The following is a 14,044-nucleotide window of genomic DNA, read 5'->3' on the forward strand; positions in this document are numbered from 1 at the left end:
GCAATCCATTCAATCTAATTTAATTTTGGCCTATTTTCTGCGTTCGAACCAAATTGCTCTTTCTCGCTAGTGGTTTTTATTGCACATGTGGCCTTATGACATTGTTTTTCAGGTTTTTATCAATTTTTTGATTTGATTCTTTTTGGAAATGGTTTTCCCAATTCACTGTTCTAGTCCGTTCTAGGTCTAGTTTTTGGTTAGTCAATGGAAATTCTTTGAAATGTACGTCAGGACTTACGTCTGGCTATGTTTTTTTAATTCGTCGAATAAAAATTTTTCACTTTACAACTTCACAGCTTGTTCAACATTTTGCGTGAAATCTTTTTGACTTCTCTAGGCTAATTTCACTCTTCTATTTTTCTGCTAAAAGTGTTTTTAGACAGCAGTTGCTCAGCAAAGCAATTCAAAATGAACAGAGTCGGTATCAAAAAACTAAATCAGAAAAAAACGGGATAAACTCATAGAGCCCAGTTTTAGATGCCCGTTACTCGAACCTGGTTCTCATGGGTCTTAGTTACCATCTCTAAGGCTTATTGGTATTTATACTAACTCCTGTATTGTCTCACTATGAAGCAGGAGAATGTTCAACTACTGAATGACATCAATATAGTTCGCACTTTAAAATTGTTTTTCTACAAAAATCATTTTTTTCATTATTTTTTTCTCTTCTTTCAATCCCAATCGGGAATCAACGGCGGCTATTTTCCGGCAATGTGCCGGGTAAGTTTTGCGTTTCTTTTAAATGAATTAACTGTTAATGGATCCAATATTAACTCTCCTAGATTGTAGAAAAATGCCAAACTTTTGGAGAAGTTCGCCAAAGTTTTCCACAAGAAGCATTAAGTTCAGTGCTACATGAAATTTGCTATGACACTAAAAAACTAGAATGTTTGTCCGCAATATCTCAATATTTATTTTGTGGTATTAAAATTTACTCACGGCTGCTCTCTAAATTTCACGTGATGCGGAAATGATTTCGAATTGTTGTTCAAATGTGTTCAGTTATGTCCAAAACTTGCATTAGGGAACGTTTAAAATTCTGTAAGTGGAATTGAAGGCTGCATCTTTTTTTCGACGTACCTTAAGTGCCATGCTTAGGCTATGGATTTTTTTAAACTTGATGTAAAATTTTTTTAGTAACTTTTGCTAATGAAAAGACCATATCATCTCTGTGTATACCATTTTAATGAAACTGAATTATGATCTCGCCGAGTTTTTTTTTAATCCGTTCCCTTCAATTTTGCATGCAGATGGTTCCTACATAAATCCCTTGCCTGCCTTTATCACAGTTTGAAATCGAATAGCTCATAACTATAATGACATAGAATTATAACCACACAGTGTAGATAATTGCTTGCCCTTTCTACAGGTTACTTGTCCTGCTAAGTTTTTTTTACTTCGTCTAACAGATTTTCGTTTCGTTTTACCCTGACTTCTTGGAATTGACTTTTTCAATTACTTCATTGACTTCTAGTTCTTTGCAGTTGAAATTTGTGTTCATGACGTCATATCTGCTTCTAGGTCAGTTGCGTGACTTACCTCAATCAAAAAATGACTTCTGCACTCATTTTTGGAACTGTAAATTTTATGAATGTTTACTAATTGAAGGTCATTAATGTGCATCTAAGTAGTGCCAAACCTATATGCCCTAATTCCAAATCATGTTTCAAATCATGGTAGGCCACAAGCGGCTGTTTTCCGTCAACTGGCCGGCTATGTTTTTTTATGTAGCCCCAAAGCGTACGAGCTACATTAACTCATAACAAAATTTGAACGATTAAAAAGTCAGAACATGACTTAAAATTAGCTGAAAAAGAGGTAACAAGTCGTATCTTGGAGCCATTTGGAAAAACCAGTTTTTTATTGTTATTTTGCTGACTCAATGATGACAAAATTTGATCCGATTTTTTATCATATTTTAACAGATTTGTTCTTTTTTATGGTTTTGTTTCAAGATAATCCTAAAATAGTGGAGGCATGATGTCTAGATTAGTGGAGTGTCTGATGAGTAGTTGGATGGCATTTAAGTGGATTTCCACTTCGAGTCGTTTCCCGAATTTTTCCGGCTATGTTTTTTTCTTTTAAGATCTGTTTACACATTTTCATGATTTTTGAAGTCAAATTGGAGTAGTGATTTTGGTCATTCCGAAAAAGGAAGTGGAGCGAAAAAGCGAGTAGTTTTGCGGCGTAAAATGTTTTAATTCTAATATTATAGTATAGTGAGAAAACGGTGTTTGAACTAAAGGTCGCTTTTTCGCTAGTGGTTTTTTGTTCACATGCAGCATTTCACTTTGATTTTTACCGTTTTTTCGATTTTTTGGATCGGATTTTTTTTCTAAATGGTTTTCGCAATCCATTCAATCTAATTTATTTTTGGCCTATTTTTTGCGTTCGAACCAAATTGCTCTTTCTCGCTAGTGGTTTTTATTTCTCATGCGGCCTTTTGACATTGTTTTTCAGGTTTTTATCAATTTTTTGATGTGATTCTTTTTGGAAATGGTTTTCCCAATTCACTGTTCTAGTCCGTTCTAGGTCTAGTTTTTGGTTAGTCAATGGAAATTCTTTGAAATGTACGTCAGGACTTACGTCTGGCTATGTTTTTTTAATTCGTCGAATAAAAATTTTTCACTTTACAACTTCACAGCTTGTTCAACATTTTGCGTGAAATCTTTTTGACTTCTCTAGGCTAATTTCACTCTTCTATTTTTCTGCTAAAAGTGTTTTTAGACAGCAGTTGCTCAGCAAAGCAATTCAAAATGAACAGAGTCGGTATCAAAAAAACTAAATCAGAAAAAAACGGGATAAACTCATAGAGCCCAGTTTTAGATGCCCGTTACTCGAACCTGGTTCTCATGGGTCTTAGTTACCATCTCTAAGGCTTATTGGTATTTATACTAACTCCTGTATCGTCTCACTATGAAGCAGGAGAATGTTCAACTACTGAATGACATCAATATAGTTCGCACTTTAAAATTGTTTTTCTACAAAAATCATTTTTTTCATTATTTTTTTCTCTTCTTTCAATCCCAATCGGGAATCAACGGCGGCTATTTTCCGGCAATGTGCCGGGTAAGTTTTGCGTTTCTTTTAAATGAATTAACTGTAAATGGATCCAATATTAACTCTCCTAGATTGTAGAAAAATGCCAAACTTTTGGAGAAATTCGCCAAAGTTTTCCACAAGAAGCATTAAGTTCAGTGCTACATGAAATTTGCTATGACACTAAAAAACTAGAATGTTTGTCCGCAATATCTCAATATTTATTTTGCGGTATTAAAATTTACTCACGGCTGCTCTTGAAATTTCACGTGATGCGGAAATGATTTCGAATTGTTGTTCAAATGTGTTCAGTTATGTCCAAAACTTGCATTAGGGAACGTTTAAAATTCTGTAAGTGGAATTGAAGGCTGCATCTTTTTTTTCGACGTACACTAAGTGCCATGCTTAGGCTATGGATTTTTTTAAACTTGATGTAAAATTTTTTTAGTAACTTTTGCTAATGAAAAGACCGTATCATCTCTGTGTATACCATTTTAATGAAACTGAATTATGATCTCGCCGAGTTTTTTTTAATCCGTTCCGTTCAATTTTGCATGCAGATGGTTCCTACATAAATCCCTTGCCTGCCTTTATCACAGTTTGAAATTGAATAGCTCATAACTATAATGACGTAGCATTATAACCACACAGTGTAGATAATTGCTTGCTCTTTCTACAGGTTTGCCTGCAAATGAGATCCTGCCACAGTTGAAGGAGAGAGTGACTAGTTTCAAAACCCTGATGCCCCTAATTGTTGCCCTTCGCAACCCCAATCTCAGAGACAGACACTGGGGTGTCATCTTCGACCTAGTGGGCAATTCCAGCATCACTGAAATCACATTCACCCTCGGCAATCTTCTCGAAACAAAGGTAGGGCAAATGTTATCAAAGGAAGCAAGCACACATTTTTTCAATAAATAGGGTTTCTTACGATATTATTTTCCATCCTCAACTTAAAGTGGTTAGTTCACTGTGAGGAAAGATGTTTTTTCTTAAGAAATTATTTTGACATGCAAGTTTGTTATTCATTCGTCCTCAGTGTATTTCAAAATAGTTTGTTTTGCTGAGAATTATTTTTAACCCTTGTTTCACCAATAAATTTTGCTATTTATTCATTTACATGGACTCTTGATCTTCAGGCCTTGATGCACAAAACAGCTATTGGTGACATATCAACGAGAGCCACAAACGAGGCCACTCTAGAACAGATGCTTCAGAAAGTGATAGAACTCTGGGCTCATACTGAGTTTCGGCTAGTTGCACACCCTCAACAGGGCATTATGATGCTGGCTGGTGCTGACGACATACTCACACAGTTGGAAGAATGCCAAGTCACCATTGGTAAGTCCGGACCAGATTACATTCACTTCAACGAGGTTATCTTTAGTGCGTAGATTCTATAAAAAAATAAAAGTCTAATAATTTTGTGCTCATTGAAACATTTTCTGTTCTTGCAGGTACTATTCGAGGTTCTCGCTTTGTTGAACCAATCAAAGCCTCAGTTGAGGAGTGGGAAAGGAAACTCATCCAGTTTTCCAGAGCTCTTGATGAATGGATGACGTGCCAGAGAAATTGGGTGTATCTGGAACAAATATTCAACACACCTGACATACAAAGGTTGGTTTTTATTTTGAGCGTTCTCTTAAATATTCAAAAGTTTCACTAGACACTTAAATAAGCTTGTACCCTAATAAAATCAGGCAATTTTGTCTGATAAGATACCTGAATTTAACTGAAAAGCCGATTCTCTAGACAAATTTGTCTCATCCTGCATGAAGAATAGTTATTATCTACATGCATAAATGCAGAAAATCATATCTATTGCTCACGTAAGATCAGCTAACGCAACCCATGGGCTGGTCGGCGCTTTGAGCGCGCCGCAACTTCGTCGCAATCAACGGCGTATGATTTTCGGATGGCCTCCGAAGAGGCGCTAAAGGCATTGGCGATCGGTATGATATCACGCTAATAGTCGTATCTGTTAGGCGGGCTCTCTGATCTTGTGGTAAGTTGATCCTGCTTCGGACTGTTCTGGTGCTTTGTAATTTTTGTTAACCTCTCGACATCACTTCTAATATAACTTTCACAAGTATTTTATTGTTGCTTAACTTTGCCAACACAAATTTTTGGTGTTCACTTTATCAGAACGATTAATAATAATAATTGTTTTCTGTAGTATCCGTTTCTTTAGTGACGTAACAAGGTCCATAGTTCCCTTGTACAAAATTACCATCATTACAAGTTTTTTGGGACCAAAACGCAAAAGATAAATTGCGGGGCAGTTCTGATTCATACTATTTTTACCCTTTGCTGAACTTCATATTTTTTATAAACAATATAAGAAACAGGGGTTTTTCAAACCTCAGATTCTAAATGAAAACCCAATATACCCTTGAGTCTGTTAAACAAGAACTATTTTTAAAGTAATTATTGAAGAATTATCAGTTCACTTGTAGGAAAGTTATCAAGTGGTAATGATCATGATGAAATTGGCTTGGAACAACTTTCTTGATGAAAAAAGAATTTTTTTAGTTCTGAAATAAAGCCTGTTTGTTGATTTCAGACAACTTCCAAATGAGTGGCGGCTGTTCTCGATGGTCGACAAGAACTTCAAAGACATCATGAGGAGAACAGAAGACAGACCAAATGCCTTGCAGGCAGCCACTATTCCAGGAACTATCGAGATACTACAGACTAGCAATGGCAACCTCGAGAAAATTATGCAATGTCTTGAAGTTAGTTGCATAGTTATTGGAATTTTTTAAACCCTGATCACCAAGTTTATCTAGCAGTAGTATAATTGTCAAGTATTTTTACATCTTGTTTTGGTGATCTTCTTAATTTATAAAAGGAACCCATTAAAAATGGACTACGAAACAAACTCTCTTAAAAATGTAAAATTTGTTTAAAAATTATCATAGTTGAAATGCTTATTCAGAAATTGGACAGCCTATTTTGATAGTTATGTACAAATGTATCTCGTACCGTGCCTATCATGATGATGTCACTATTTGAACAGGACTATTTGGAGACTAAGCGACTTGTGTTCCCTCGGTTCTACTTCTTGTCCAATGATGAACTCCTCGACATCTTAGCTCAGTCTAAGGACCCTTCTGCTGTTCAGGTCAGTTTACTTAGCTTGGGTTTCTTCTCTGATAGGCCGTCTCATCTGTCTGTAATAACACAGCTTGTGGTATATCAAGCTGACAAATTTTTAAGTGCAGTACAGCTTTGGGGCAATGGTAGCATGCCTGGTGGAGGTTCTGGTGATTGTAGGTTTGAGTCCCCTAAACTCAAATACTTTAGCATTATATGGAGTTAGCTAATACCTACCACAGTTGAGTTATTACATGTCACACAGTCTGATTTGAAAGCATGATAATTAAATTCACTTCAAATAGTCAAATGAAGTCCCAAAGAAGTTTTGGAAATGTTTGTTTTTTGAACATTAAATACGGAAATTTTGCTCTACATCTCAGGTGTCTGCTTCAGTCAATTGATCAATGTTTTTTTGACCTTCAATGTTTATGAAGTCGTTGACCTTATGAATGACTTTTCTCTGTTTCAGCCTCACTTGGTGAAGTGCTTCAGCAATGTGAAGGCTCTGGACATGACGTCATCAATCAACAAACAAACGTTCACTGTCTCGCAAATGATATCGGCTGAAGGTGTAGTACTTCACTTTCTGAGAATTAGATCACTTCCTTTTGTCTTTCTAGTCGACGAAGTCTAATTCTAACTCAAAGTTTTTACTGTCAAATATTTGCGACATATAATAAATAGCTTTGGGAGGAACTTCAGGAATATTTTGTGTCTAGCAGAAAAAGAAGCGGTCTAAAGGATACAAACTAAATACCCAACGATAAAATTAACAACGACCGACAACCCAACAACAGAACGAGTAGCATCCTGTAAGCTAGTGACAGATAAATTTTGACAATGCATGAGCTTTATATCGCTGTTCTACTATAGTTGCGAAGCTGGAAGCTGAGAGTAGCTATATTGCTGCGCTCTTGGTTTTCTTCACGACTCGAAGAGGAGCATTGGTTTTCTTGAGGAATTTTTTTGAGCGAGAAAAGTTTGTTTGATTACCGGCTACAATCAGTGAATGACTTTGAAAAATGTTTTCAAGAGAATGGCGCATATAGATAACCATTTTAACCGTTGTTTCGTCCATTTAGCTTTTTTTTGTTTTGTTTGCTTTTTTAGAAATGTTTTTTGATCGAGGCTGCATCAATATGCAATTCTCTAGAAAATTGATCCACTTTTCTGAAATTTTTCGTCAATTTATGGTTTTTGAATTATTTCTTTATTTTTGGATCTGGGAGCAGATTTTTTTTTCATTAATCAGTGTATATGGCAATTTCCTTTTCTAATTCATGAATTGAATGCTTCTGTTTCTTAAAGAGCTGTTTTTGTTTTATAAAGTTGTATTCATACGAGACCGATTTATTTGCTTTTGAAAACAAGTTTTCAAAATATTTGTTTCTGTTTTGATTTAATTTGCCAGATTAAGGCTTTTTGTGCAAGGTCTTTGTGCAATTTTAATTGCCTGTTATTGATAATTCAATTATTTCGGGCGTAAGGGGTATGAAAGAAATTCGTAATCACGATTTTAACAGTTTTTTGACGTTTTTGGCATTGCTTTCAATGATTCTAATCTTTGAATTCTGATTTCACTGTTCTGTTTTGAATGGCGGTGGCTATTTTGGTCGAACTCTTAATGCTAAATTACAAATGTACCTGTTTTTGTATTTAATTTGATTTTCATCTTTCAAAATTGTGAAGAGCTCCTTTCATTGATATTTTTAAACTAAATTTCCATAGCCTCCACACTCCAGCATTTGGCGCATTCTTTTTTGCAGAAATCGATGCCGAAATGATGCCATAACCTAGAGTTATGTAATTTTGAGTTTTTAAAAAAATTCGACTGTTATCTTTTTAGTTTTTTTCCACAATTTTTCCACAATACAAAGTTTTGTGATATCGGGATTTATTCTCGTTACTCAGGAGTTTAGTTTTTACTAAGAAATTTTATTTAACTCCGATGAGGCATAAATTAGTGGCTTTCAGACAAAAGATCATTTCTGTGGCTGCATATACGTTTTAATTGGCTAAGCTTTTGCGCTTCGAATTGCTTCCGGAATTCTTTCCTCTTTTTTTTGCCATCTGAATTTCATTTTTTGTTTTACATTTTATTTGAACGTTCTAGAACATTCTTTTGCTTTGTTTTCTCCGCTTTTTGCGTGATATAGATTGGATTGTGCAAGGGTGGCATCGCCGAGAGGTGAATGTCCCTGATTGTTACCGGTGGATCACGGGTTCGGACCTCTCCGATGTTGAAACTGTTTGCACCATAATAGGTTTCTAGGATACACCCCCTCTGATTTAAATAGCTCCGTCTGTCGCGACTAGGTTTTTCATCGTGTGTGAATTGCCTCACTCAGCGAAAAGATTGTTGCACATTAAAAAGCTAAGTTTACTGAAAATACTTGAGTTTATATGTGAATCTTTTTACAGTGAATCTTTTTGTAATGACATGTTTTCCTATAACTATTCAAAAGTCACAACGAGATTGTCAAAATCATTTCTAATAGCTCAACCAAAGTGTCGAAACAAACTTGAGCGTTTCTCAATAAAATTACGGGCTTCTAAATTGTACAATAAGTTAAAAACAATAGGCATAATTCCATCTGATCTTGATCTAAATTCTGTCCAGAAAGTAACAGACTTCTGTCATCACCTCAAAAATTCGTACCTCGTCTGTAACAATGAACTATCTAAATTCGTATTTAGTTTGTAGTGTGACTTAGCAGGAGCTCTTTTCGGAGATTAACAGGCATCGGACCAGTTAATTACTTAAGTATTGATCGCTTTTTTTGGGACACGAAGTAGTTGATCACTGCCTGGGGCCCAAAGCAGCTCATAGAGATGTCTTCCCGGCACAGTGGTTTTTACTTCTGGTCCCAAATTCACCCAAAGCGCCAAATGTTTTGTTTTTATTGGCGCGAAAGACTAGTTCCCCTGCTGTGACGTGGTTTCAAGAGCTTTTATCTGGGTATTGTGCTGCCTGTTTTAAATTCTAATTCAATGTTTTTTTTATAATAGATTAAGTAAGGTAAATTACACCAATCTTTTGGTTTATCCCTCCCTCTTTTAACCTTTGGATACTAAGCATGTAAAGGTTTTAAGAATGCTGACGATGCATTTGCTAGGCGGTTTAGGAATGCTGACGATGTCGTTATGTTGGGGGTCATGTTGCGCATTTTAATTTATGACTCAAATGGTTTTAAAAGATTAAGGAAGTCAATCTACTCTAATCATTAAGTTTATCCTTTCGTTACTTACCATTTTGATACTAAGAATGTAAAGGTGTTAAAATTGCTGCTGAGCTTGATTCAATGATTCTAGCATTATACCAGGTTACTGCTAATTTAGTAATATTTGTTGTTAATTAATAATTTTCCGTCTGTACTATATACGCTGTGTAAAATTTACTTCTTGAATTCTTGATCTATCGCCTGGGCAAACTGAAAAGAAGTTCACAGTGACTCGTTGTTTGTCCCTTCCTTCTGTAAATATTGTTGATTTTGCTAGTGTATTGTTAATACGTATGAGATTGATAAATAAATCTTCTTCTTCTTCTTCTTCTATATATTTTTAAGAGGCTCCGATAACTTCTTAAGCTTATTTCTGTATCTGTTTTTATCTGTATTTGTCATCATGGAAGTCTATTTGGCAGATATTCTTGCAATCTGACGGCCGTGCTTCTGCAGGCAGTTGTTATCAAATGCATGTACCGTCTATATTTATGTTCTAATGCATTTGCTTTTGAAAAGACTTATTCTTTATTTCCTTTCCAAGAGAAAATTTTATCACAGCTATTCTTGTATAAAATATTTGGTATAAAACCAATCAACTGATATCCCGATTTATCAGTTAACGTCAAAAGTAATTTACTCCTTGACTACTTTGGTCAAAGTGTGCTTGCGAAAACCCAGTTGCAGTTTTTTTGCAAGGAGTGTTTTCATAAGTTTGTTCTCCGTACCCCATGCCCTTTTGTTCAGTTAGAAACTATCTTGAGTCGTAAAATATTGAGTTACTTTAACTACAGGTGAAGTTGTTTGAATTAATTTACATGCCAATTGCTTTTTCAAAAAAAAAAGGCAACATTACCAACAACTACAATGAAATTCAAGTTACAATATTTTTTTTCAGGCGAAGTGTTGAACCTGTCCAAATCTATCAGAGTGAGAGGTGCAGTTGAGACGTGGCTTGGTAGTGTGGAGAGTGGCATGTTTGAGGCTGTGAGGAAACACATGAGACAAGGCATTCGGAACTACACTGAGATGGAGTTGAAGCAATGGGTACTCAAGAACCCAGGACAAGTTGTCCTCTCTGTCGTTAGTATGCTATTATTTTTCAATCCTCCCCGTTTGTACCCCTCCTCTCCCCCTCCCCGCGATTAGTTTACGCTGTTTATTTCTAGCCCGCTCGTATTATTTTAATACACAATAATTTGCTATGAAATGACACTAATTTTGTATAACGGGGCGTGGGGGGGGGGGGGGGGGGGGGGGGTGCTTCAAGCATCCCATATTTTTTTCTGTAATAAATCAGGAAATTTTTCTCGTGATGCTTCAAATACACAAAGCACATGCACGTGAGAGTTCGAAGGATATAGACTGACTAATTTCAAAGGATCGACGATTTTTGGCCAATATCCAATTGAAGTGAAATCTTTGATTTTTTATAGCCGCGAAGCGATAGCAGCTATTATTGGGGACATCGTGGTTTTTTACAATTCAAAGAATTTGAATTGTATTGGGGCGCTGTCTTTTTACGACTCGAAGAGGAGTATTGGTTTTCTCTTGGTTTTTTTTTTTTTTACAGGAAGTAGATTTGTTCACGCGGCATTTTGACCTAAAAGCGAAAGTGAGAAAAGCTGTCTTGGTGAACAGATTTTCGCTAAGTGAGAGAAGTGTTTTGATCATGCGCTGCGTTTAGTGAATGACTTTTTGACATTGAAAAGTATTTTTTGACTGAAATGCACATATAGATAACCGTTTTTAGCCGTTTTTTTCGTCTAAGTGGCCCAAATTTTTTGCTTTTAATTTGGTTCCATGTAGAAATAAATTTTAGTCGACACTATATTGAAATGCCAACCTCGGAAATTGATGCCACAGTGTTTTGCAGAGCCTGAAAATGCGTTTCAAGTTGAAAATTGGTACATAATTCTTGATTTTTTTGGTAATTTTTGGCTTTTTCTTTTAATTTCTTCTTTTTTGGATCTTTGAACCGTTTTTTTGTCAAAGTTCAGTTAATATGGCAATTTCTCTCACTGAAAATTCCTATAGTCAACGCCTCTTTCTACCTCGATGTAATTTTGTTCAATAAAATTGTACATACGCTAATCCGATTTTGGTAGTTTTTTCCGATTTTCGTCAGTTTTTCGTTTGTATTTTGGTTGTAATTGCTAGAAATAATTTTTTTGTGCAACATGAGGGACTTTAATTTCGTGTCAATAAAAATTCAATGATTTTGTGGCGTTAATTTTCGAGAAAACAGTTAAATCTTTTTCATAAATGCAGTCTTAACTTAAAAGTTCTTTGACCATTTTTTTGCAAAATGTTTCAATGTCTCTTATTTATGAATTCTGCTTTTTCCTATTTTTTGGTGTCTTCAGGAGGATAGATTTTTGTATCGGATGACTAGTTATCTTTTCTCTGTCTTGAATGCTGAACAATGAAATGTATTCGTTTTTCTTGAATTTTTTAAATTGATTTAAAACTTTCGAAAATCAAGAAACTCCTTTTGTTACGGTGTTCCTTACATTGTGCCCATATTCTTCACATTCTAGTTGTTATCATTCTAGCTTTGTCCTGGCACCTAATTTTATTTTCGGTATATTGATTTTTTCAGTTGTAAAAAATGAACGATTTCAGCTTTTTCTTAGATTTTTTTCATTTCTTTGGTGTGCAATTGATTTCGTTCAACAAAAGGCAGTACTGAGAGTTTGATAGCAAGCTTCTTCCAAAATTTCCACGTATGACTATCTACTGCAGCTTTCTTCTGGCCTTTGTGTTAATTTAAACGATTTTTTGTTTTTGAATATTCTTCTGCTGCTTATGTGTTTTCTATGATCAATTTTATTTTTGATTTAGTATGAAATCATGTTGTCTAGCTTATGTACAAAGAGGAACAGTATGTGTGTGTTGTTTTTTGTCTTAATCGCAGTGAGTGATTAGAAGTTTAACTATAGGTGTTTTCTGATTCTTAAATTTGAGCTTTCTTTTTTGAAAAGATTTAACTTAGTTTCTAAGATTATTATCTTCCGTTTGCTTTCGCGATCTTTTTCAGATTAGAATCATGAATTATTTGAGGGCTATTGATAACCTTGCCAGCTTTTTCAGACTATTAGGTTTCTGACCACCTTAATTAATTTGACTTTTTTAACGTTACCAAACGTTTTTAATAATATAAAACTTTGCTGCATTTTGTTTCTCTTGTTGACAGTGGTTTATGTTTCCCCAATTTTTTTAGCAGACCTGGAGAGGTAGTGAGTTAATGGTTTAATACAAAAGGTAGTGGCTTCCGCTGCAATTACGGTTTTGTTAGCGAAGTTTTAACGCTTCGAGTCGCTTCCGGAATTCTTCCGGCTATGTTTTTTTTAAGATCTGATCACACATTTTCATGATTTTTGAAGTCAAATTGGAGTAGTGATTTTGGTCACGCCGAAACAGAAAATGGAGCGAAAAAGCGAGTGGTTTTGCGGCGTGAATTTTTTTCGCTCTAATTTTAAAGTAGAGTGAGAAAACGGTGTTTGAACAAAAATTCGCTTTCTCGCTAGTGGTTTTTTTTGTTCACATGCGGCAATTTCACTTTGATTTTTACTGTTTTTTCGATTTTTTGGATCGGATTTTTTTCTAAATGGTTTTCCCAATCCATTCACAGATCATTCTAGGCCTAGTTTTTTGTTTGAATTGAATTTTTATTTCTCGCTAGTGGTTTTTTTGTTCACATTAGGAATTTTGACATTGATTTTCTGTTTTTTTCTTATTTTTTTTATCTGATTTTTTAAAAATGATTTTCTCAATTCACTCATAGTCCATTCTAGTTCTAGTTTTTCTGTTTAGTCAATGAAAATTCTTTGAATTGTACGTCAGGACTTGTCCTGCTATGTTTTTTAATTCGTCGTCTCCATCGATGATTCTTACGACCTGACTTCTTGGAATTGACTTCTTGGAATTGACTTCAGTGGCTTTTATTGCTTTGCAGTTAACATTTGTGTACGTGACGTTGTTTCTGCTTTTAGGTCAATTGCGTGACTTACCTCACTCAAAAAATTGACTTCTGAACTCACTTATGGAACTTTAATTTTTTATGAAGATTTACTAGTTAATAGTGTGCATCTAAGTAGTGCCAATCTTATATGCCCTAATTTGTGATTATTAGTCTTGAGTTTTTGATTTCGAATATCAATTTTGAAATAGCTCTTTAAGGGCGTTTTCCTTATAGAACGTATGTGTCAAAAATTGACAGTCCGAAGCTAACCCGAAAAGTCTAGTGGTCTATTGAAGGACTGGTGGTCGATCTGTCTATCTTATTTCTTTAGGTGTTTCAATTCCTGGAAGGCCACGAGCGTCTATCGCGGCTATTTTCCGGCAATCTGCCGGCTATGTTTTAAGAATCAATCGTACATTTAGTAGTGGTAGCTGGAAATTGTTTGGTTCCTCGCTATAACTGGCTTTCTATAGTGATTTGTTTGATTTCAGTTTCAACTCCTGTTTTGCAATGCAGTTGAAGAGTCGCTCAACTCTGCAGCTTCTGACACGGCCTTGGGGGTCTACTTCTCAACATTAGTGGATCAACTGAACCAACTCACAGAACTTGTATCGCAGGTATAGTAATATTCTCATGCGTTTTTCTATATTTGCAGGTCAACGTGCTACAATCTTTATCAATTGCACTGATTTTAACCCGGCTTTGAATAATGTTGATGCAA

At 35.3% G+C, this 14,044-nt stretch overlaps 2 protein-coding genes across 5 annotated transcripts in view; one reads left to right on the forward strand and one right to left on the reverse strand.

Moving 5' to 3' along the window:
• LOC142348157 (serine palmitoyltransferase 1-like) overlaps positions 1-14,044 on the reverse strand; it is a 467,259-nt gene that overhangs the window by 426,130 nt on the left and 27,085 nt on the right. The window lies entirely within an intron of this gene.
• The window catches only part of LOC142348156 (dynein axonemal heavy chain 6-like), a 193,017-nt gene that overhangs the window by 42,066 nt on the left and 136,907 nt on the right, over positions 1-14,044 (forward strand). For all 4 annotated transcript variants that reach the window (XM_075399367.1, XM_075399369.1, XM_075399370.1 and 1 more), the window contains 8 exons: positions 3,719-3,909; positions 4,179-4,380; positions 4,497-4,656; positions 5,603-5,774; positions 6,059-6,163; positions 6,608-6,707; positions 10,258-10,442; positions 13,815-13,940. In XM_075399367.1, the coding sequence (XP_075255482.1) occupies positions 3,719-3,909; positions 4,179-4,380; positions 4,497-4,656; positions 5,603-5,774; positions 6,059-6,163; positions 6,608-6,707; positions 10,258-10,442; positions 13,815-13,940 (1,241 nt within the window). The remainder of the gene's footprint in view (positions 1-3,718; positions 3,910-4,178; positions 4,381-4,496; positions 4,657-5,602; positions 5,775-6,058; positions 6,164-6,607; positions 6,708-10,257; positions 10,443-13,814; positions 13,941-14,044) is intronic.

The sequence above is a fragment of the Convolutriloba macropyga genome, chromosome 10 (assembly GCF_964194025.1).
Source record: "Convolutriloba macropyga chromosome 10, txConMacr16.3, whole genome shotgun sequence".
NCBI classification, from domain to species: Eukaryota; Metazoa; Xenacoelomorpha; order Acoela; family Convolutidae; genus Convolutriloba; species Convolutriloba macropyga.